Consider the following 24,157-nt stretch of genomic DNA (forward strand, 5'->3'; position numbering starts at 1 on the left):
TTTTTTTTTTTTTTTTTTTTTTTTTTTTTTTTTTTTTTTTTTTTTTTTGTTGAAGTCACTGGCTTGAGTGAGTGATTTCACATCCGAGATTTTAAGAAGCTTGGAATTGCTGTCTGATTTCCTTGTCCAAAATATTGTCTCTTAAATTTTACATTATTTTCTTTATTCTTGGCAAAAACCATATCAGTAAACTGAAAATATTTATTGAATGCCATTTCTAATTTTTAAAACAAGAATCRAAAAGAATTTCACCTGTTGATTGCTATTAAAACATAGGACTTAAAAATATTTTCCAAATTCTTTAGCATTATACTATAGTTATACTTCATGTGTTTCTTTTCACATTATTATTGTAAATCAAATATGTTATATTAAGAATTTATACAAAAAGTGTGCAGAATTGAAAACTTAATTATTTTATTCCTCTGAGAGCATATTCCTTGTGACACTTCTCTGCATAACTAAATGGAAACATGCAATTTTGTGCCCAGATGCAGCTGCACTTCTTATATAAGGTCCAGGTTTGTCCATTAGGTCTAGGAAAGGTGCCATAAGACTCCATCTCCATGAATTGATTATATCATGAAAACCTTGAACCTAAGCATTTTGTGATTCACTTAAAWGGCAACAATCTGTAATGTCAGCGTAATCATGTTAGTGTTATGTTGTACTGAGTTAATTTTGAACATGATTAGGAATTTTCTTGACACCAAATTAAAAAGATACAGTCCTGGCTGATCTGCATTTGAAGCCTCAGAAATGAGCTGGCTTGGGTGTTTGTGCTACGCTCTAAATGGGTTTATAAGGGTGCAGAATGTTACAAGCAGTTTTTCCCAGACCTGGACTTAGCAACATATGGAGGTGATGTTTTAAAGATTTTTTTTTTGGTGATAAGACATCAGTTTTCAAGCTGATGGATTTTTCTAAAGCTTATTAGACTTTATTTTAACTAAATCTGAGTCCAATTTTTGCAGCATTTATGTTCCATTTCCCCCACATGTGCACAAAACTCCCATTAATCTTGATAGGAGCTGCAAAGAAACACATATTGAGGAAGAGAGCGAATAACCCACATTGTGTCAGCTTGACCTCGGTTTCCTGTTATATTTGCTGCTGAGCCAGATTTAAAATCCTAAAAATATAGGGTAAGCAAATTTCCTCAGCCCTCATTATACATTTTTTGATCTGTGCTCGTGCTGCTGGTGTCTACCTTAAAAGGGGGACACTCAGTCTGGCCATGTTGTTCCCACTCTGAAAAGGAGATCTCCAAGTTGACCAGCTAGAAACACACACAGCCCCTGGGAGGTTTTGCTATTCTGTACCTGTTTGCAAAGCGCTGTTTTGTCAAGTTGTTTTTCTGTCATAATCCAGCAGTCAGATTTTGCAATAAAAAGATAACACTACYATTTATTCCTATCCTTTAGATTCCTAACTCTGTGACCATTAATAGACTGAGTTCCACTGACTGAACTACTTTATACAGATATATAGACAGATATTTATATATAATAAGCCCAAATTCATCTGCTAACAGTAGAATAATATACAATCACATATCTCACATATTTTAAGAGTAATCTTAATTCCCCAGATGCTTAAAATTAACACAAAGCTGCTTTGCCTTAAGTTTGTTTTTTTGTGTGTGGTGTATTTAGGGGGCAGCAAATAAATGGCATAGAATGTATCAAGTCAAACATGGGAAAGAATATGTAGAACCAACATCTGCTTAAATGCCACAGTGCTCTGTGACTTTGGCTTCTGAATATACAGAAAACACCCTATGTTCTCATGAGTTTTTTATAACATAACACTTTGAGCTTGTACTTTTCCCACCATCCACTTCCATGTGAACTGCAATCCTATAACCATAGCACCATGCCATGTGTCCACCAAGTCTGAGATAGTGTGGACCTTGGCCACCTTGGCAAATTCCATACAGAGTGAAACTTTTTAACCTTCTGGAACCCATGCTCCGAGTAAGGGAGCAAAGTGCTGTCAGAGCAGTAAACTGGGCTTTCAAACACTGTTTTAAATGCTATGCAGGACAAATAAAAATAAAAGTATTGTTTCAATTTCTCTGCTTGGAATGATACCGCTGTTTTTTCTCTAAGGAACAAAGTAACACAATGCAATATTTAATTGATATTTAATATATATTTGTACATCAGAAATAAGTGATTTTTTTTCTCCCCNCCCCCCCCCCCCCGCCCTCATTAAATGAATTAAATACTGTTGGTATACTACTGTATCTTAGAAGAGAGATGACCAGTCCCTTCTTTGAACCACTATTTTGTAAGCACACTTGGGTTTCAGTTGTGCTGGTGAAGTGTTTTTACTTGTTCTTTTTCTGTTTGTATATTAGCACCTGGAGTGTGGATCTGTTCTTCCAAATTGTATTTTTTAAATATTTTTTTTTTGTCTGAAGTTAGGACTAAACGTTTCAATGTGTGCTAACCTAGCGCACTCTTTGCCCATAACATTTTTTATAGGCAAGATGGCAAGTCCGAGCCGGGAGCGGGCGCTCCCAGTAGATGGCACTAGGCATTTGCTGTTCCGCACACCCATGGCTATATGAAAAGCTTCCCGTCTAGGAGTCACGCATGCAGAAAGTACATCCTGAGACCTTAGAAATATTTACTAGTATTTTAAGGAAAGTGTGAGCACTGGGAAGAAAGCACAATCTTTGCCTGTATGCACACTGCCATCACATTGGTTCAAGGTTTTTCATTGCCAATACGTTGTGTCTGTCGTGTAACACAGAAGTGTTGCTCCTTGAGCCCGGTTAATTAGAGTTGAATGTTCTGAATTTCTTTGGAAATGTAGGATGCACTCAGCACCTGCCAGGATTTAATTCACAGAAATGAAGTCTGTAAAAAAAAGTACTTCAAAATCACAACAATCCCCACTAAACTTTCAGCTAAAAACTACTTCAGCTGCTTTATGCTTACCAAGAAGCAACTGATRCAAGTCATGATTATGCAGATTCCATGTACATATGTTTTCTGAAGCAGACCACCAAGCTATAAAGTAAAAAGATAGCTTATATTGCTTTGTTGTGTCTTTTAATTATTATGGGTTCTCATTTCTTAAAAAGACCCTTTATTTCTCTAACACTTGGAATGTTGTGCTGCTTACATCACATATTTTGCATGTGATAATTTGGCTTTTCCTCTCCTGTAGATCAAAGAAAATTATGGTGCTTGTAAAATTATGTGAAAGTAATGATGAAGAAATTACAGGGGTAGACTTAGGGTTGGTTTTTTTTTTCCTGTACAATAAAGTTCTAGGTAATATTAAATTGTTGTGTAATGTTTAATTACTAAAATAACTACCAGCAGGAAACCATATTTTTCTAGGGTTAGATTGAGCTACAATGCATCTGTATGAGGATGGTGCTGGGCATATGGTGTAAGTCTTTACTAAGTAAATATCTGCAGTATAGTTTCTCACTGTTTTATTAAATCTGTTCATTGTAAGTTTCAGTATAATGTCTTTTCATAACATTGAAATTAATAGTGAAYAGAAAATTACTGGGTCTCAAAATTGGATTTTTAGCATTAATCTATTAACATAAAGGATTACTTTTAGGAGCATATTTTGAAAACATTTGCATACATGAATTATTTGTTTTCACTTGTTCCTCTAAACTCTGAAGCTACTCATGTCAACAAAAATACCTGTTCGCATACTGTTTGCCAGATATGACTTTAACAACAGAAAGTCTAGAAAAAACCTTAGTCTKGTTGGGTCAAAGTATGGTAGTTGCTGTCAAACTTTGTGTGACTTGAGTATGACTAAACATTTCATATTGTCTGTTTCTGTGGTCAGAGATATAATTTCTATAATGTATGTTATAACTTCCCCATAGTTTTCCGTACTGTGTATCACCAGAGATGTACTACTACAGATGTCTGTTCACATGGTCCAAAAGAAAATAAAAGTAAGACTGATATTCTATAGCATAAACCACCCATACGGCTATGGTTAAATGCCTGACAATGTTTTCATTATAAATTCATATTTTCTGGGGTTTATATGTTGAACATAAAATTTTGCTCTGGGTTTAAATATGTGATACAAGGTCTCAGATGGATGTATTTGTTCCTCAGAACTGGCTGGGGGAGAAAAATTAAACCTGATTTGTATCCAGCTAAATTTTAAAAACCTGCAAGTATCAATTTGGATCAAAAATAGATTTTTAAAATTTAAAACAGTCTTACAAATACCTAGTTTACTGCCTCCCAGCAGTTATGAGGAAGACTCTTGAAAGGAGTCTGGAAAATATGCACTGTGAGATCGCAATAGTAAATGACATGTGAAACCATTCATGTGTCATTATTATATAAATGTCTGTGTGTATGTTTGCCTTTTAGTCATCTGATAGTAGAACACTGTATTATCATAATAGAGTATAACATTATCATATTTTTGGTATGACTTGAAAATGGGTTTTAAAAATTACACGTAACTATCTTAATGGGAATATATTTGATTTTATAGGTGTATTTACAAATGTTTCTTTTATGCAATAGTATTCAGTCTAGAATGCCTTATTTAATGCAGTTTAAGATGAAGTTTATTAGTAGGTATCTCATTGGGAGTAATACTCTAAGAATGCCTGATACTTGCCAAACTTGGGATCATAAAGAAGACTAGAAGCCTTTTGTTATGGAGCCTAGAGTTTGAACTCTGTTTTTTTGCTCTTCTTAAGTGTTTGTTCTGGTGGAGTTTTGTACTCCCCTTCTGCTCAGAAGACAGATGGTACTTGTCCCTGTCTCACCTGTGTGGAGGCTTCTCCCTTATTTTTGCACTGAGAAGCACTGAGACAATTAGGCATTTGTGTTCCCAGATCATGGACAAAGACAGTCCCTTAATGTGTTCCCTGATGGATCATTTAGGGTTGTTTTCATTCCATTCCTGCTCCTATAAAGGATTCACCACAAACCATTTCCACCCTTCTTGCAGGAATGTTTTAATTCTGGGAGCTCATAAATTTTCTGTGTTCTATTCCTGAGCCCTCTGCAGCTCAGGCTTGGTGTATTTTCTGCTTACTTGGGTATGGAAAAGATGAAGTTTTGGCACGGTGTTTCTGGATTTTAAAGTTTGTAATGAAATTTTCTCCTGGCTTTGTCTTTTCTCTGAGGAGTATGTGATGAAGATTTCAGAGAAGAATGTGATGTAAAGGAGAGATGAAAGCACACAGAAAGGATGGAGTTTTTCTATATTGCAAGCTGAGGGAGGGCAAACAAGAAAATGTGCAAGAAGCAAATTTGAACCCTAAAGTCAGTAAGAGTATGTTGGGAAACAATGGAGGAGATGATCACTTAGGGAATGTATGAGCTTGGAATTTGATGGAACATTGAATGGGTCTAGAGTGTGGACAGGCACTAGAGGCATGAGCATTACCATAACTTAGCTGTGGGTTACCCATAGGTTGCTACAGCACAGATCATAATSTGGGGGTAAATGAGTAGAGAGAAGTACTTCAAAAAAAGCTGTGTTGGGAGGGGATGCATGGCCAGCGTATGAAGGTGCCCCCTGTTCTGTCTGGAGAAAAAGTTCCTGTGGGACATTAGGTGCTGGTGGCTTGGGTCTGGCTCTGGCAGCTTCGTGCACCCTGGGTAAGAACTCCGTGATCAATACTCTGCCCCAAGTCAGGGAGTCTGGAGGAGAACAGAGCAGGGAAAGGCTTGACCAAATTCCCTTAAGCCCTTTTACATGGCTTGACCCCATCTTCTTGACCCATAAGGCATGGCTGGATTTTAACAAAACATAAGGAATTCCAGAAGGCCCATTAGGGAATGAAGTTGGCAGTAACAAGCCTTTTTGACTGTCCCTCTACCTTTAGTCCTGAAGCAGGTTGAGAGGGAAGGGGGCTATAGTGTTTTCTGTGGTGGTCATAGCAGAGCATGAACTGGAGCACAGAGTGTCCCAGTAGTTCCTCTCTTCATGCTGGGTATGTCCCTCAGTGCTTGGAGATGTGGATGGGATGAAAGGCYACAGAGCAGGCAGTGCCTGCTTGTGTCTTTGCACTCCACAGCTGGAGACAGATCAGGTTTTTGCAGGGGCTTCAATCTGGGCTGTTGCAGAGAATTGAAGCAGAAAACAGATCTTCCCTCAGCCTTCTCCTTTCCACTRCCCCCATCCCAAGCACAGATTGCAGCACCTTGAGTCTTGAAATCCAGTGTTCATTTCACAGGCCACACATCACTATTGTGGAGGGAGCAACAGGAGGATTTAGCAACAGCCTGAATGCCAAAATAAGCTACACACCACTGCTGGCAAATGCTGACTTTTTAATTGTTTCTGCTGCAGGGTTAAACCTTTATTAGAGCAGTGTGAATAAACTTATTTTGATGGCTTACAGAAATATTTTAAATGCAAAAGGTAGCATAAAGCACTCTTTATTTAATTTAATAAAATTAATCTCAATTCCACTGTTAATAAAATACCTTTCCATGTGTTGTGCACCCTTTTATTGATTCTGGCAGAAATCTACTGGCCAGATAAAGAGTGCTTAGTGTCTCTGTCTTTCTTGTTTTTAATTTAAACTAATGTAGTGCCTGTGAAAGGTGCGAGGATAATATCAGCAAAACAAAAGTCTCTATCTCTTAGAGGGAGAGGAAGAGAAATCCATTGTTACARATATTCCTCCCTTCACTGCTGTGCCAATAGATCTTGATCTTGTCTTGCCTGGTTTGCATCCCAGAGTAAGGCAAATAGGTCAGCTGCCCTGTGCGCTCAGTCTTTGGCCATCTTAGCAGAAACGAAAACAAATGTGGCAGTTTATAACATAATGAGCTTTTGCTCCACTTAATTCAAGGTTCTTCTATTAACCAACCTCTGCTGAGCAGCCACATGCTGTTGTCGCTGCAGTGCTAGTGAAGATGACAGCTCAAAAAGCTCCAGAGGAGGATGCCTTCATCTCCACCTGCTCAAGTGCAGTATGGTGGTGGACTTCTCAGTCATCATAATTTGAACAGGTTGTGAGACCAAGGTTGTGTCTGGTAGTGACATTTATTTCATTAATGCCAGATAAGGAAGTAAAGTAGCCATGCCTATGGAGGACAAAAGGAGCTGTTTTCTTTCCTCCTTTCCCACCACGCAAAACACTTCAGTCTTTTGTTAAATGTTTTTTACATTCACAGGGAGGGGAGCTTCAGATTTCTTTTCCAGGGAATGTCTCTTTGGCTTGCATAGCTGCCTTAGCCATATAACTTGCTGCAAGCATGTTTGCAGACCTGTGGAAACTACAGATGCTGCCTATATGGCACTGTTGGGTTCTAGGATCACTTTCTGTGGAAAGAAAACAAGTGCATAGAAAAGTTGCATTAGTTGGCAGTTTGGTTGGGCAGATTTTTTTGTGTGGGTTTTTTTTTGTTGTTGTTTGTTTTGTTTTTCTTTGTTTATTTTGGTTTTTGTTTTTTGTTTTCTTTTGTTTGGGTTTTATTTGTTTGTTTTGTGCTTGAGAAATGTGCTGCCTTACATGGGAGATTTCTGATGGTGATTCAAAAGATATGTGTTGGTATTAAACAAGAGCTGTGCTGATGAGCACATGGTAAAAATAAATGTGACAGCTCTGTTACTTGATTGTGTGGGAAGTTTGTGAATTTGCAAAGAAGAGGCTTGTCCTCCCCTTCTGACCATCTGACCCTCCTGGATGTTAAGTAAATAATTTTTTTTAAGTCATTTAGTTTTTGGGTGGTGTTTTTTTAAGATAGACCCTGGCATTTGACCCAAAATTCAAACTGCTGTCCTGGTACCTGGCTTTTGGATTTTCAATGCACAATATAGTGGAAATGGTCTTCGCTCCATTACTTCTAATGCTTGCATGAAACTGCAAATGGTATTTCAACAGCGGGTGGGAGTTAGCTATCTACAGCAAGAAAGCAAAGGAGCCACAGATCTGTTTTTCAATGTGTAAAACATTTACAGAGTTTTTTTAATGATGAAGTTTGAATTTTACTTAAACCTGACCTCCCAGCATTTCAGAGCTCTTTTACATCTATCTGAGTCACCAGCAGGCTAAGGTAATTTGAAATGGTTTGTGAGGGGATTATAAAAAGAATTATCATGTCAAATACAGGTTTTACAAAACTRTGTTTTCCAAATACAGGCAAACAGAACTGTTTGTAATGTAACCATTTTCAAGAGTTGTTCTTTTTTAAATTAGATGAGCAGTTCCGTGTTTGTTTGCAGTGAAAGAGCACTGCAGCATTCTCTCAAGGCTGAAGACGAGGCTGCAGGGAATAAATTAAATAGAAATGAGAGAGTTGTGAATTTACCTTTTCTTAATCACACAGTGAAGCAAAACTGTCAACAAAAGGCATAAACTGTAATGAAATTTGAACTAAGAAGAAATGAGAGATTCCGCTTTTAATAATACTAAGTTTTAGCAATAGCATACATAAGGATATTTATCTAAAAAAATGTATGCAAGTATTTTTTAACTTCGTGGAATTCCTCTTCATATCAGTTTGAGGTAATTTTCCATCGATCTACCAACGTCTGACCCACTTGTGAGGAGACAGACTTTGGGAAGCAGAGAGATGTATGCTTAGAGCCAGATCCTGTAATCTGATGTATGTTCATAGACCCTTAAGTAGCTATGCATATTCCCAAGAGTCTGCCTGCACAGGTCACATTGCGGGATTTGGGCTGGGGTGGTATATGAAAAATAAAATGTGTTGGAAACTCCCTGAAAAACTGCTTGGGTATATTAAAAAAAATAGTACTGAAAACTAGAAGCCCGATTTATTATATGTGTGTGCTCTGCTGGAACATTTGATCTTGCTGTATTTAGTTCAGRAAGTCTAAGTGGTATGTGCTCAGTGCATGACTGTAATGTCCATTAATACTAGTGGAACAGAAGCATACACAGAAGAGGGAAAATGTATGTTGTGTATTCCAGGCAGTTGAAATATTGAATTAATTTCAGTGATAGGAAGCAACAAAACATATAATTGTTAGAATGGTTCAAAAGACTTTTTGATATAGGAAAGCCATCAGGCAAAATGCCACCATATTTCAGGGTATGTCAGACACTAATCACCACCCTCTGGTGTGTTAGAACAGGTGAGGGGCTGAGTGGTGAAGAGTAATGGTCTGCTAACTTGTGTCTGTCTGTCTGAACATATCTTGTTGCTAGTTTTCTTGTGATTGCTTATAGGGAAGGAATGTTATGAACCACARATTTGAAAAAGTCTGTTGCAACTTATATGTGAGGTGAGGTGCTTAATGTCTTCATTACCAGGTCAACACCAGAAAATACTTTCTGTTCACTTAATGTGTACAGYGGACTTCAGAGCTGAACTCTGATATGTCCATAATCTGCAGGTGAATAGTAAATTGCAGCGTGCATTACCTTGCTTTGCAGAAAGAAAAAAACATTACTAAACACAAGAATACCATGAATGCTCCCAGAAGGGTTTCTGCTAGTTTCACCCTCTTGAGCTTTTTTTTTTTTTTTTTTTTTTTTTTTTTTTTTTTTTTTTTTTTTTTTTTCATGTTTATGCATTTAGACTTTTGAGCCTGGTCTTTTCCTCACAAAGCCTTCCATCCTGCTCCCAGATCGTAAGTGCCTTTAGCACTGCTGTAACTGTTGGCAAAGGGCTGAAGACAAGTGACTGTTGCTGCAGTCGCCTGCACACTGATCTTCTTAGGAGCGCCAACCCCAACGAAGGCGCCATGGGGTGCTGGTTGGAGAGATTTAATCTGGCCTTCGATCCTGCAGTGGAATGTAAAGGGAATTTTGTCTGCCTTTGGAGGCCAGCGTTCACCTCTTCCAACAGCTTTATCTAGCTGGAGTTCAGAACACAGCTGTCCTGGGCTTTTCTAAAAGTCATTGTTAAGAACACTACCTCCAAAGAACAAGAGTATTATATAAGAGTAATACAGATCCTAGGAATCCAGGCTCTCTTATTCTCATACTGTATTTAATTTAATGTAACCTTTAATGTAACCACRCTGATATACTGTTTGTAGAACTGATGACCTTTTTTCTCATTTGCCTCAAACTGTGTAATTTGCCAGGGAGCTATGAGCTTGCCTTTATGGCTGGCTTGCTGAAGCATTTTGTTGCCTGTATGGAACCCTTTCCATGGCCCAAACCTCATCCCATCTGTGGAGAACCAGACTGAGGAAGGTCCTTGTTAATTCTCTGGTTTAATAATGAGTTTGATAACAGCTGCATTACTAGGAGCAGTTTTTCTCACATTGGGCATATCTTTGTGTAGCTTTATGATGTTCCCTCCCAAGATACAAACAGTTGGCTTGAATGTGACAGTCATGTCATAATTGAACAGCTGCAAAACCAGAAGCAGCCACTCTTTTACTGAAAGTTGAGCACTTTTGTCACTCTTGCATGTAATTTTTTTCCTAACCAAAGGAATGTATTCCTAGAATCCCATTCAGTAGTTTCTAGGATTCATTGCATTTTTATAGAAGCTTGTAGGCTATCCCTGTTTGAGATAACATACCCTTATATCCTCTGCAGTTAGGGATGAGTCTTGCTTGACCTCCTTGGCTCTTTGGCAATAGGGAAATAGTGCGATCTATTTACTGAAGTGTGTTTGTTGGCAGCAGTTAAATAATAAGTACAATTAAGTGAATAGGGACTAGCTTGAATGCAGAGGGCTGGACTAAGAGATTTCCTTTATAATTTGTAGTGAACTTTTTGCTGATCAATACTCAAACTACAAACTTGCAGAATCCTTTATTGGGGTCAGTTGGATTTTACTTCAGTGCAGTTAGACAAAATTCCCCTGTAGACAGAAATAAATGATTTATATATTTATATTGATTTAAAAGATATGGTTAATTATTTAAAACAAGGGAGCAAAAGATCTTTTTTTAACATGCATCCTACTTCTGATCTATGTTGTGGATCATGTGGCATCTAGAAATTTTCTTATGTATATACTGAACCCATAGATTGGAGAACACTAAATTTGTAAAARAGATGAAAAATTACTTAAGGAGAGTAAAGGGGGAATATTGACTATTTTTTGAGACACTCAGTATTTTCTCTTTTTTTCAAAGCGAAGTTATCCTTGGTTTGCTTTTTATGCAGCAGTTAAGGAGCAAATAGAATTTTTTTTTTTAATTATGGGTAGATATTTTAAAAAGTGATGTTGTTTTTAAAGATTCTTTGTTGCTCTCTAGACTACTTTTAAAAACTGAAATTACAGATAAAACACTGTCTCTCAAACAGTTTCTTTCTGAGCTGCATAATGCAAGATAACAATAGCTATTTGTATAATGCATATGCTTCCTTTCCCTGTTAGCTATACTTTGAAAGACTTATTAGCCCTAGAGTCCTGAACGTTTGGAGAATAAAAACCTCCAAAGTTTGACATCTTTAAATAAGCAACCAAATGTTATAAAGAACAAACCTCACTTACAGTTAGGAAACAATATTTACATTTAAGGTTGAAAAGCCAGGATGTAGGAAAATTTTGCTAATTTGGAAGGTGACCTTTAAGTGCACCAAAACCAAATAATTTGTAAGCTATGGCACAGGGCACATTCCTGCAAAATTTGTGTGAATACTGCTTTAGTGGTTCTTGAAAGACAAACAAAGAGACCTGGAATGAAATCTTTATCCCTCTCCCAAATAAGATTGAAGCTAACAAAGGCATACAGCAGCGCTCTTTCAAAGCTTGCCATTAAAACGAAGGCTCTGCAGCACAGCTAATGAGATGGGTCAGAGTGGAAAACAATCTGTTTTTAAGGATGTTTAGATCAAAAGTAATTTCTAATCTATGAAATAAAGTCGCTTTTCAATACTTCTCTTTCACTAGTAAAGCTTTTTATGTTTGCACTATTTACTTCAATCAGATGTTTTCAATTTTACTTTTTTCTTCCTGAAAATACTTCCTAGGGTTAGTCAGTAGTGACCAACAGCATTATTCTTTTTCTCTYTCCYCTATTCACCCACCCCCACACATAAAAAAAATTGAGAAAAGAAGAGGGGGAGGAAGAAAGAAACATCTTTTCTTAAATGATTTGCAAGCATCTGTGCTTTAAGCTACTTTTTATGAACGCTCCTTAGTAATGACTCAAGGTAAAAAAGCAGAAAAGCATCCAATGTTAGGAAATTGCAATCCAATACCATGTAATTTAAACCTGCCATTGCCTCTCCTGTACTAAATGACATACAGATGGGTAGCTCTGTTACCTCTACTTTGGGAACACAATTGGTCTTTTTATGAGTGTATATACATTACTAGGAAAAAATATTTTTGTTGGGACTGTTTATTTCTAATTGTACCATATTTTAATTACTGTCATAATTAGAGTGCTTTTTCCCTGCTGTATTTTGTCAGCTAATTTTTGCCAATGATTTTCAAAGTTGCAGAAATACTTTGCAATTTTTGTTACTACTTTGGGAGTTTTCATTCCCAAAAGCAACCTTATTGTTTTTTTCTTTCCTGATGTGAATTTTTGCACTATATAAATGTGGATTTTTTACAGTAATCCTTATGTACTCCTTGGATTTTCTGTGTGAACTAATCAAAGCTTTAAGATCCAATTTTCAAAGGAGGGTAATTTCAATAGCAACCGTGAATTTTACAACAACATTATTGTTGAACATTGTACAGCTTTGTGCATAAAGAAATTACTTACTCCTTAAGACTCCTGTTCTAGTGCTTCAACTGTGAAAAATGAAAATGGCTACTGTTACAAAGAATGAGGATGCAACTAGAAGTTAAATCAATCTTACTGTAATTCTGAATGTTTTTCAGCTACTTTAAATGGTACTGAAATAGCTAGATGTTGTGGCTCAACATCATATGCCCATTACCGTAAGTCTCCAATATAGATGTCTTGTAAAGAATGTTTCAGTAGTTGGGATTTTTGCAGATTTTTTTTTAATGGTCAGAAAAATGGTGCTTTCTTGTGAATGGTTGTGTACACCACAGTTTAGTGTATAACACACCAAAGGGCTTTGGCTGTAGCACGTTGTCACTGCTCCAGTGGAATCACCTGGCTCTCTATAAAAATGCTTTTTCAAACTTGGGTTTGAAGAAATAATCAGCTGCAGTTGAGCTGAGCCATTCTTTGTGCATTAGGGACCGGTCTGGTCATTGACAAGTGAATGCAGAAGCTATGCTGTGGCTGTCTGCCAAAGCAATTATTCAGGATTTAAGCTAAAAAGGCTCCTTCTCCCATATCCTCTCCTTTTGCAGGGTCATGTAGGGATAAAAAGGACTGTAAGGTGGTCTTTTCCCAGGAGGAGCTGAGGAAGCGGCTGACACCCTTGCAGTACCATGTCACTCAGGAGAAGGGGACTGAAAGGTAAGGCAAGATGAAGGAAACACAGACCTCAAAACACAGACAGGCATCTTTCTTTTCTATCCCTCCTCTTGCTGCTGTTTCCTCACCTTCCCTACCAGGTTTTGTTGGTTGATTTTTTTTTCTCCCAGGATTTCTGCACTTGTTTACTAACCCCTACAAATTAACACTACTGCAAAGACAAGCATCTGCAACAGGGGGGCCAGGGCCAAGGGTCTTGTGTGACTTTTTCTTTTAATGAACACTGCATGCCTTATAAAGTCACCAGGCACATGTTTAGAGTCTGTTTTTAGTTTACTACAAAACGTGTGGAAGTAATAGTAGTTTAGGTACACATTTTTTGGAAGACAGCACAGTAAGCAGAACCACGAGGGAAATGGCCCCGTGCCAGGAGGCTGGAGTTTTGAAGGTGGCCATTGTAAGTATAGACGTTTTGGCTGCAGAAAGAAGGTAGCATAATTTAGTTCTTTTCCACCCCACTCCAATTTCTTTTTGAAGCACATGTGGAGAAGGTATTTATTGGCTCATTTGTGGTTGGAATGTCAAAAATTTTCAATAACTGCCCTCACATGGCTTTAGTCGCTGGAAGCCAGCCTCAAGTCCTGGAGGGAAAAAGAAAACGGACTGGCTTCCAAGATTGTTTTTAGTGAATAAAGTCTCTCTGTCAGCTGATTCCAGCCAAAGGTAARTTGCCAAGGCCCAGCCATTTTTTGTTGTCTAATTTATACCACTAAGCTTGGCTAAAGGCCCTGGCTTTACCTCTCCTCCAAATGTACTAATGATGTAACTGCTTGTTTTCATTCATGAGCTGAAAGGGCTCCCTGCTGCACGTGGGGTCCTGATTAATAGGCAAAACTTTTCCTGAGAGCACTGAATTTGGTGGCTGAGTGTGCAAGAGAAGCTGATGGGCACGGTCCCCCTGTCTGTCCCAGCCTTCTCTGTCCTGCCGCAGCCCTGGCAGGGCAGGGGGATGGTGGCCTCTGCCAGGAGACCTGTCTTGCCTTCCCCACGGCCCTTCACTCTTGTGTACAGGACCAACAACATGATTTAATGCACACAAACAATCGGAGATTAGGTCATTCTTAAAAATCCTGTTTATAAAAAAAAATTGGACCTCATAAAAAGGGTGAAAGGATAATAAAAACAAGCTGCTGAGCACATAGGCTTTTTGTTGGGCTAGCACAGCTGATTCGTATTAGGTGAATGACCTCCTAGCCTTTTAGATTGTTAACTTAGAAAAATATTCCCTTAAAGCTGGAATATTGCTTTTCAACTGAAAATATAAGGCACGCACAGCTTGAAAACGTGGACCAATTATTTCATTTTCAGCTACAATGTCTCTGCCGCCTGGGCAGCCGGTGTTGGCCTGACCCAGCACCACAGCTCTGCAGCGCTCGGCGGCCTCACACCTTGCTCCAGTGCAGCTGCCGAGCCCTGCACACGGCCAGGCATGGACACAGCGAGTGCGGCAGGTTAAGTTACATGCCAAACAGTCTGTGTTTACAAAAACTTGACATTTCACTTGCCAAATATTGAAAGACTCCAGTTTTACCCCTTTTTGTTTTTGTTGTTGTTATGGYCTTTGAACTGCGGGACAATTCACTTCCCTTAGCATGATGCGTAACATCCGAGGCACACTAAAGAGGACATTCCCCTTTTCCCATGCCTGCTTTATTTCCTACCTTTAATAAAAAACAACTGCCAACTTTGAAATCGTGGAGTTCTTCTATAACATTTTTCTAAAGACTTAGCTACTTTAATAATTTAAACCCCCCCTTTATTGTATTTTAAAATGTAGTGTTGTTGTTTTCCCAGTGCCTTTGAGGGGGAGTACACWCACCATAAAGCTCAAGGAATATACAAATGTGTTGTTTGTGGAACTCCTTTATTCAAGTGAGTATGTTAAACAKAGTTTTGGAATTTCTGTCTCTTAGGCTATTGGTAATCTTCTATATATTTCATACATAATTGTATAAGGTCTTTTCACAGAGTCACAGAATGGTGAAGTCATTCAACCTTTTAAGGGATGTATGAAGCAGTGTAAATAATGCTGTAGTAAAATTAGCTTTATAGTAAAGATAAAAAAATTAAGATAAATAAATAAGAGAGGAAGATAACATTCAGGTAAAAGAGGAAATATGACAGGAAAAAAAGAATTAGTAATTTAATTTTTTTTCTATATGCAACTATGCCAAGAAATTGTAACAGTCTTTCACTATGCCAATAGATACTGAGGTTTGACTGTTAGCATTATTTACAGCTTTAAGAGATACTGGGTGGCAATGCTGAATTTTACTTACACCATTTTAGTTGATGATGGAGAAAAAAGTAGATGCTTGTTTTTTAGAATTCAAGCAGTTAAGAAAACAGAACTGAAGAAAATTGCATTACTTACTGAATTTCCATCCATCCCAATTAGCACATATGGAGAGCTAGTTTAAAGACTCTCTTTAGAAATACTGTGTGAATTTGGGCCCTAAATTTGATTCTAGAAGCAGTGCTGATTGAATTCTCTTGATCACTGCCTTGTTCTGCACAGGTTCAGTTGTTGTTTATGTGGTTTTTCTTATTTCTGACTGCTTGTGTTCATTCTGATGAAGAATTTAAGTTTTTTCTTGCTTTTTTCCCTCCTCAGTTCACACTGACTGAGACTCTCTCACTTGAAGAGGTACCTTTACAAGAGCATGAAGCAGGATGGTCAGGATAGCACTAATAGGATAGAACATTGTGGCAGTAATAGGTTAAAGGAAAAYGCAATTGATGTAGCTCTAAAATCACCAGATGTGGTAGTGATAGTTGTCCTCAAGAGACTGTCTGTAGAAAGCAGCACCTCATCTCTGTAATGTCTTATTCCTCTGCTAGAAGGATTACCTGCAGAAACTGAGTAATAATGTGAAATTTTTGGGTTGAAAATCTGATGGTTATAGACACAGCCGAGACAATAGTCTCATGTCATGTGTTACTRTGGTCCTTGGCTTGAGGGTGCAGTGGGGATCTAAAGTCTCCATAACCTGTTTTTCTACTCTGCGACTTAGACATTCCATTGCTTACTATAGCTAAATCTTTTGGGGGAGAATCCTGGCTCTGTTGAAGTCAATTCATATTTAGCAAATGAATACAACAGAGTCAGGATTTCACCTTCTACCTTCAAGACTGGTTTCTGTCATCTGACGGAGAAAGAGTAGGGTGTTTTTTGTGGGGTGAGTTTTGGACAGCAGTAGTGCACATAAATGAATGTGAGCTAGTTTTCAGTTGCATTCACAATGGTTTTAGGATGGGAAAGAACTGCAATATGAGACTTGTCTGTGAGTATCTCAGGTGCACAGTATGCTTGGGCATGGTCTTGAGTTAATGAGTTGGATTTCTCTATGTGAAATGAGCTATATGGAAATGTCTCTRTTTTCAGATTCTCTTTGAGACCCCCATGGATTTTATGGGAGGAGTCAGGGAAAGAGGGAAGTTGTTTTTTCATTTTAATAATTCCCAGGCCAGTGGGCACCTGAAGAAAACACCTGACTGACTGTGTGTGTCCTGAGACTGGACTAACCTTAACTCAATATCTCCCCAAAGTCTTTGTGTTGCCTTGTGAGCTCTTGTCACCTCTGGCCTACATCAAATTCAACCAGTTTTTCTGAMGTGCCTGGCAACAGTGGGAAAAATGCAGAAGGACTCCATATTCTTTTGTTTATTGACCTCAAAATACCGGTATATAATGTCTACCTCAACTAGGGAAGATAGATTTCTGAATCTTGGTCACTGATTCAGCCCAGACAGATAAAAAAAAAGTGAGAAGGAAACATAAATAAGAGAATGCAAAATGTATGCTATTTACTACATTTTCTCCACAGAGTGTAAATCATGGAAGTATTTTCTTAAGAGTAAAATGGGACTACAATGCAAAGAAAGTCCATTGCCCCATTTAAAATGCAAGTAGTTTTTGTAGTCCATGGGATTTTTTTTAGTGTTTTTTGATTTGTAATTTCCAGATAGTCAACTGAAACTTGCGTTTACTTTTGTTTCTCATTGGATGGCCATTAATTTTTTTGTCTTCATGTCACTGTAATCTGTAAATATATATGTTTGGGCTATGGACCTGTCAGTTTAACTAGGAAAGAGACTGGAGCTTCAGCAGTAATATTAACAAACTTCAACTTTTAACATTTCTGATTTATGTTGTTTCATTACCATGTGACACATAAGGTCAGGGAACACATGAATTTTACACTCCAGATGAAAGACCTGTTTTTTGGTAAGTCTTTAAAACAGAACTTTGTCTCTATCATAGGAAAGATGAAAGAAACAATTAGGAATTTCACATCTCTTCATCTACCTACTTGTACTTGTGTTATGAGAAACCTCCCAAGCTTTATGGAGGACATGCTTTAACTTTTTCCACAATCAAAGGTGCCTCACACATAAAATCCATAGTCATGTTATTGCATCTTACTAGTTCATCTCTGAACTTTCATACCAGACAATCTCCTACGTCTCAAGTACAGCTGCTTAAAGAAAGCAATAAATGAGAGAGACAATAAACTAATCTCAAGGACCTCCTCTTCTACAAGCCAAGCCTTATGCAGTTTTGTGTTATACTTACTCCAGTCTTGCTGTAGGCTTATGCTAAGAGAAGGAACCTTGCTGCCCCTACCTTTCTCTAAGGTGTTTTTTCACAGCTTTCTCTGCACTGGACCTCACCTGGTATAGCTGGAGCATGTCTCTATGCAAAACACGCATCTGAAAGAAAACTAGTAAGTCAAAGTCCTCATACTTGTCAGCCATATCTTCTTGTGTTAATTTTTTATCAGCCACATTTATCATGGCTGGACTGTTTCCATGGCAAGATTGTGGGTTTTTTCTGTATCAGTTCACAGAGAGCCACCTATGCTACCTGAATCCTAAGTGTTTTCTAAGGGCCTAGTTTATTTGCAAGGTTGTGCTACTTTAATTTTTCAAGGGATTTTCTTATGCATTATGCAAAAATACCATTCTGTCCAAGCCACAGAAAGAGGAGGAATGGAATGAGTGAAATCCACAATGTGTGCTACTGCCATAGGGGAGAATCTATTCCATGCGTAATAAAACCATGGCCATGTCCTTTACCATATGCAGGACTGTGAGAAAGATGTGGAATAGATGGGAATTGGGAAGCCTGAGAGAATGATTTCCTTTTAAAAAAAGAAATATTATTTTTTTGTCAGTTTCCAATTTTTAGGGCCAAAGACTAAATTACCAAGTCTTCATAAATCACCCACTGCTGCCTTTATTGCTTCCTGGAAGGAATTCTTGGTAATGGTGTTGGCTCTTCTGAACGTGTACTAGCAGACATAGCGACAGCCTTATCCATGTTATGTTTTCATTTGATTTTTGTTGAGCTWTGTCGGGTCTTCTCAACATGTCTCAGACATCAAATCAAGAGAAAATGAAAGAGTGACTGGGCAATATAATTGTACTATTAACATTGTACCATTCTTGCCTTCATAAGACAAGGAAGGATTTCAGTCACCAGATGAGACTGAACAAGGAATTTCCTTGCCCCAGTGTTGAGTGCTTAATTAATGGTCTTTAAACTTTCTTATTGATCTTCATATCCTTTAAGMAAGCCAAATGAAAAATCAGCACTGCTTATCTGGCTAGGAGAGCCCATATGACATCATTGATGTGGTTTCTCTATTAAGATCTAACAGAACTACTTGAGCAACTTCATCTGTCCTGTCTGACTCTTAGCTTTCTTAAAATACCGTCAAACCCAGCAAATTCTACTGAATAASATTTGTTTGAAGTAAGTTGGTTCTCACCAGTGTAGGAATCAATGAATTGTTTATGTTGGAAAAGACTTTTAAGGTCATTGAGTCCAATTGTTAATCCATCATTGCCAAGCCCACCACTAAACCATGTTTCTAAGTGCCACATCTACATGTCTTTTGAATACATTCAGGGATGGTGACCCAACTACTTCCCTGGGCAGTCTGTTCCAGTGCTTGACAATGCTTTCTATGAAGAAATTTTATTAATGTCCAATCTTAATTTCCTCTGGTACAACTTGAAGCCATTTCTTCACATTCTGTTGCTTGTTACTTGGGAGAAGAGCTCAACACCCACCTGGCTATGCCCTTCTTTCAGGTAGTTGTAGAGAGTGATAGGGTCTTCCCTGAGCCTTGTTCTTGTGCTCCACATCCTTCACCAGTCTCCTTACCTTTCTCTTGACACACTCCAGCACCTCAAGGTCTTTCTTGTGAGTGGCCCAAAACTGAACAGGAGGTGCAGCCTCACCAGTTCCGAGTACAGATGTTCCTTGTATAGATTCTGGTTCTGCTATCCTTGTATAGATACTGATTCTAGTATGAATTTCATTGCTGTTTTCAGTGTAAAAGTACAATGGATTATTTATAATCTTATAAATCTGATACATTATTTCCTTTTTTGAAATTTACACTGCTTTGTATTGACTGTTCATCAGTAACTCTGCTTGGAAGAAATAATTTTCAGCTGGTTTTAACCTACTTTATGTTTTATTATTTGTATGTATGTACCTCAGATAAAAACCAGATAGGGTGGATTGTTATGGATTGTGATTACAGAAGGTCTGGATTTCTATATTTATCTGTTTATAGCTCTCACATTAAAATAAACTGGACAGAAATCACCCAGAGACAACTCTTCACCATCACTGGGGGTATTTAARRGACATGGAGATGTGACACTTACAAATATGATTTAGTGATGGATTTGGTAATGCTGGGTTCATGGTTGGACTTGATGATCTTAAAGACATTGTCCAACCTAAATAATTTTCTGATGTCAAAATACTCCTTTTGAATTTGGCTTTCATCAGTGTGCAGAACAGAAATGATCTTTTTGACTGTAACAGATCTTTATTCCATTGAAATCCTTTTCAGAGAGAAGTAATATTTTGAGCGTCTGCTGCTACCAATGCTGTGTTTAGCATCTTTGAAGCCAAACTTCACAAAGGAACATCCTGGTATTAACTGCTGATGCAAAGGCCTAAGAAAGCCAAGCGGAATGCATGACTCCTTCCATTTTAAAATGCAAGGATCAGAATGGCAGAGTACTATCTGAAAGAGTTGTGGGGCTTCCAAAGGCTGTTCCCCATGTTCCCTCAACAAAACCTATATAAACCCATTAAATACTTCATCATGAAATGTAAAAGAAAAGCAGTTGTAACTTAACAGCAGTTTCTGGAGGAAGTCCTCTTTCTTCTCAGTCCTTGCCAAAGGGCTGCTTCCCTGTCAAATAGCAGATCTGCATTAACTTGAGCTGTAGTGTGTTGTTCACACTGTAATATGTGGCACTGAACAACTGCAGTCCGGTCATACTTAGGAGGGCAGTAGTTTAAAATTCAGACATRGGAACATGTGGTGATTATCATTACTCCATTTCTCTCTCTTTCTCAGTACCTGACAGTCTGAAGATCTGGTATATAATGTCTTTAAGAAGAAACAGGTTGAAACCCTGCACCTCTTTGCAGTACAGATAAAAAGACCGTAATATATTCTATTGTTTTTGTTTAACTTAGTTATTCCTGGGATCTTTAAAAGTATTGCAGCATCTTGTGCTTAGCTAAACCTTTCCAGCAGCTCACTATTTCCTTGCAATATGGTGTGTTGATAGCTGAGCCTGCGTGACCTTTGTATTGCCATGTGTTGTGTGTATTTGAGCCTTATTGAAGTTGGAAATGAAATGCACTTCATAAATACCCTGTTGTTCCCTTTATGCATATAGACTCCTTTCCAAATATATTTATGAATGATTACCTGACTTTCAGAATATTATTGTGAGACAGAGTTAGAGAAAATATGCAGAAAACTATCATCTGTTCATTGTGGGGGGGAGGGTGGGGAGTGTAGGGGTGTTCCCTTCTTGTTGTGATAAATGATAAAAGATGATTTGTGCAGTCAGGGCACTGGCACTGTAAGGTTCATTTTGTCTGGTAGGATGCTTAGGTTGAATATCAGAGTATGTACTATGATAACAATGTACTGAGGAGGTTTTTTTCCTTCTAGTTAATGTAGTTTTAAATGTCTACAGGATTCAGAGTGAATATTCATGTGTGTAGCAAAAATCCCTTTGGTATGTACTTTCAGTATTTAATTTTATCCTATTTAATGGCCGTATTTTAGTTGCGCGTTTTTAACACCTGTGTGCAATTAGTTTCTGATACTTTTGTCTAATGTGTTGTTGAGAAGCAGATACAAATACTGGAAGAGGGGAAAGGTGCTGCTTCCATTAAAATTGCTGTAACCTTTATCATTCCTTCCAGTAGTCAAGGTGATTGTGTTCTTTCAGAGTGTTTCTCACATCTGCCACTTGTTGCTTATTTACAATGCAAAAGAGGCATCATTATTTTCCTCCATTTTTTCTCTGCCTTACAAAGATCTCTAATAGTTTCTGTAATACTGTATCCTAAATTTTACGTTGTTTACCTAAGGGGAGGTAATGACCATAACATAGGTGACCCTCCTGCTCTTCATGGCTCTTAGTACTACCTCCCATGTTGTGTTTTCTTTCATAGTTATTCTACTGTTGCCAGCCAAAGTTCTATTCATTTATCACCCCCATATCAGTTTTCTGATGTGTTGTCCAGTAATTTATGACTGTTTGGAGCTTTGGTACTCATTATAGTGCCCAGTGACCCTTATGACCCTCCTCCCCATGCACTCTCTGCCACCTTGGCCCCTGGGCCAGTCTGTTGATGCCACAAGTTGCAGTGCATATGTCCAGAACAAGCCATTCAGGCTGACAAGCGAAAGCACTGTTTGACCAACTAATAGCAAATATCTAGAATTTAGGCAATGAGAAGTTGATCATGCAGATAAACAGATGCTGAGGGYAAGATTTGTTCATTGTGTCTGACTATGTAGGTAGTGAGGTGTTGCTGACACAGTGATGAGCAAGAGAGAATAGTGTAGGCAGATACAGAGCAGCTTGAGGAGAATATTGTAAATAAAACACTACGTGGCTTTACTTGTAACTCTGTGGAATTTCCCCCAGGTTACTGCTTTTCACAGGGTGGGGACTTCATCCTGCTGGGTGTAAATACCAATTGAATTACACTGCCAAACTGAGCATTGGCTGGTGCCCCGGGCAGTTACTGGTGCTGATATTTGTGAAGGCATGTCAGCAACATGCTTGCTTTGTTCAGTACTTTTGGTGGTACTTAAAAATATTAATTATGATGATATGTCTTTTCCTTTTCATCTTTTCATCTCCTAAGAGTTATATATAAGACATAAAATATTGTGAGTGCTGGAGGAAGGGGCAGAATGAGTAGGATGGGAGAAGAGTGTTGTTTCCTTTCTGATGACTTTAATAGTGTGAACTTGTTAATTTTTTTAACTGCGATTGATTTTATATTTGTTAGCTGTAGCATAGGTATTTGCTGTAGAATTACTATGCCAGTTATAGAAAAATGTAGTAGAGTACGTGTAACAGCACGTACAAGCTTATAAAATAAAAGTTGAAAATAAATCTGCAATTAGTTTTTGAGCTTCAGTCATTTGTTTCTGAAAAAAGGACTGTAACTTCCCAAAATACATCCCTTCCTTGATGCAATGTAAAAGAATCCAACATTGTACTTCCTCCTTAGAATTTCTGGGGAAATGCACTTTGCTGCCAACGTAACATGCTTTAACAGGTCTCCTGCTGGTCAGACCTTGTGTCCTGCTGTGACAGCCATGACCATGTGTACAACTGATTGTTAGTGGGCGATATAAATCTGATTGGAACATGCCTGTTAATTGGTTTGAGAGCTCAATATAGACAATGCTGTCTTGTAGCAGATTGTGTAGATAGGCCTAGTCATAGGGTTAATTCTGCTTGACAGCACATCAGCAGCATCTTGAGTAATTACCCAACTTAAGTTTTCCCACAGTTGAATTGAGATCTTCAAAGGCTTCTACATTTACAAGTATTATTAACTGATATCTGAAACATGATGTTCCCACAAGGGCTAATTTTTTCTTCCTTTTATTAAATATACAGGTTATAGGGTTCATTTGCTAAGTGCTAAGCCCTTAGAAGAAAACATTACTTGTTAAAGAGAGAAAAATCTGCAGTGCACGACCAAAGCTAATGGTGCATAATGCACACATCATTGTCTTTTTGCAAAGACTTTAAAACAAGTTAAAATTTAGGTCTGCCTCCCTTCCTCTCTCCCTCTCTCCCACCCCCACTTTCCACTTTTAAGAAAATCAAACCACTTACTCCTATGTGCAGAATGAGTAAATTGAAGACACACACAAACAAAAACCTCCTAGGATGTTGTACAATTAAGTACAGATCATTGGATACAATACATATGACATTAATGAAACAGTATCTGCTTCAAAAATAGATTGGAAACATTCATGAATAAATTAAATCCTCTTAATGACTTTTCCAAAATGAAAGAAAACTATTTATTTCATACAAACAATCATATGTTATGATTCACTGTGTGTAATTTAATAGTGGTTTAAATTTATATTTTATTTGCTTAATTCATTTTGTGATTTGTCTTTTAAAATACCATCTTTGTAACTCTACAGTGTAGAAAACAGTAAAATATTAAAGGTAGTAGTTATTACTTGGTTCAAATGCCTTTGAATGCATTGAATGTTAATGTACTGAGTTAAACAGTCTTATTAAAGATGGTATTTGCTGGGGGAATCAGTCTGACAAATGGCTTTTATGGCATAAAGCAGTTCTTGTAACTTACGATCTTTTTATTTTCTTTTACAGGTCAGAAACAAAGTTTGACTCCAATTCAGGTATGTTTAGATTTACAATGTTTTACTGAGTGTACACTATTCAGGTTAATCTCAAAAGAGTAGTTTATCAGTTCAAGTTCAGTTTAGTTTTAAAC

At 37.8% G+C, this 24,157-nt stretch overlaps 1 protein-coding gene across 1 annotated transcript in view; it reads left to right on the forward strand.

The window, feature by feature from the left end:
• MSRB3 (methionine sulfoxide reductase B3) overlaps positions 1 to 24,157 on the forward strand; it is an 84,167-nt gene that overhangs the window by 21,988 nt on the left and 38,022 nt on the right. The window contains exons 3-5 of the mRNA XM_057378139.1: positions 13,191 to 13,299; positions 15,112 to 15,189; positions 24,034 to 24,062. Coding sequence (XP_057234122.1) covers positions 13,191 to 13,299; positions 15,112 to 15,189; positions 24,034 to 24,062 — 216 coding nt within the window. The remainder of the gene's footprint in view (positions 1 to 13,190; positions 13,300 to 15,111; positions 15,190 to 24,033; positions 24,063 to 24,157) is intronic.

Source organism: Malurus melanocephalus, unplaced genomic scaffold, assembly GCF_030028575.1.
Source record: "Malurus melanocephalus ecotype Western Australia unplaced genomic scaffold, MMel_1.1 scaffold_10, whole genome shotgun sequence".
In the NCBI taxonomy this organism is placed as follows: Eukaryota; Metazoa; Chordata; class Aves; order Passeriformes; family Maluridae; genus Malurus; species Malurus melanocephalus.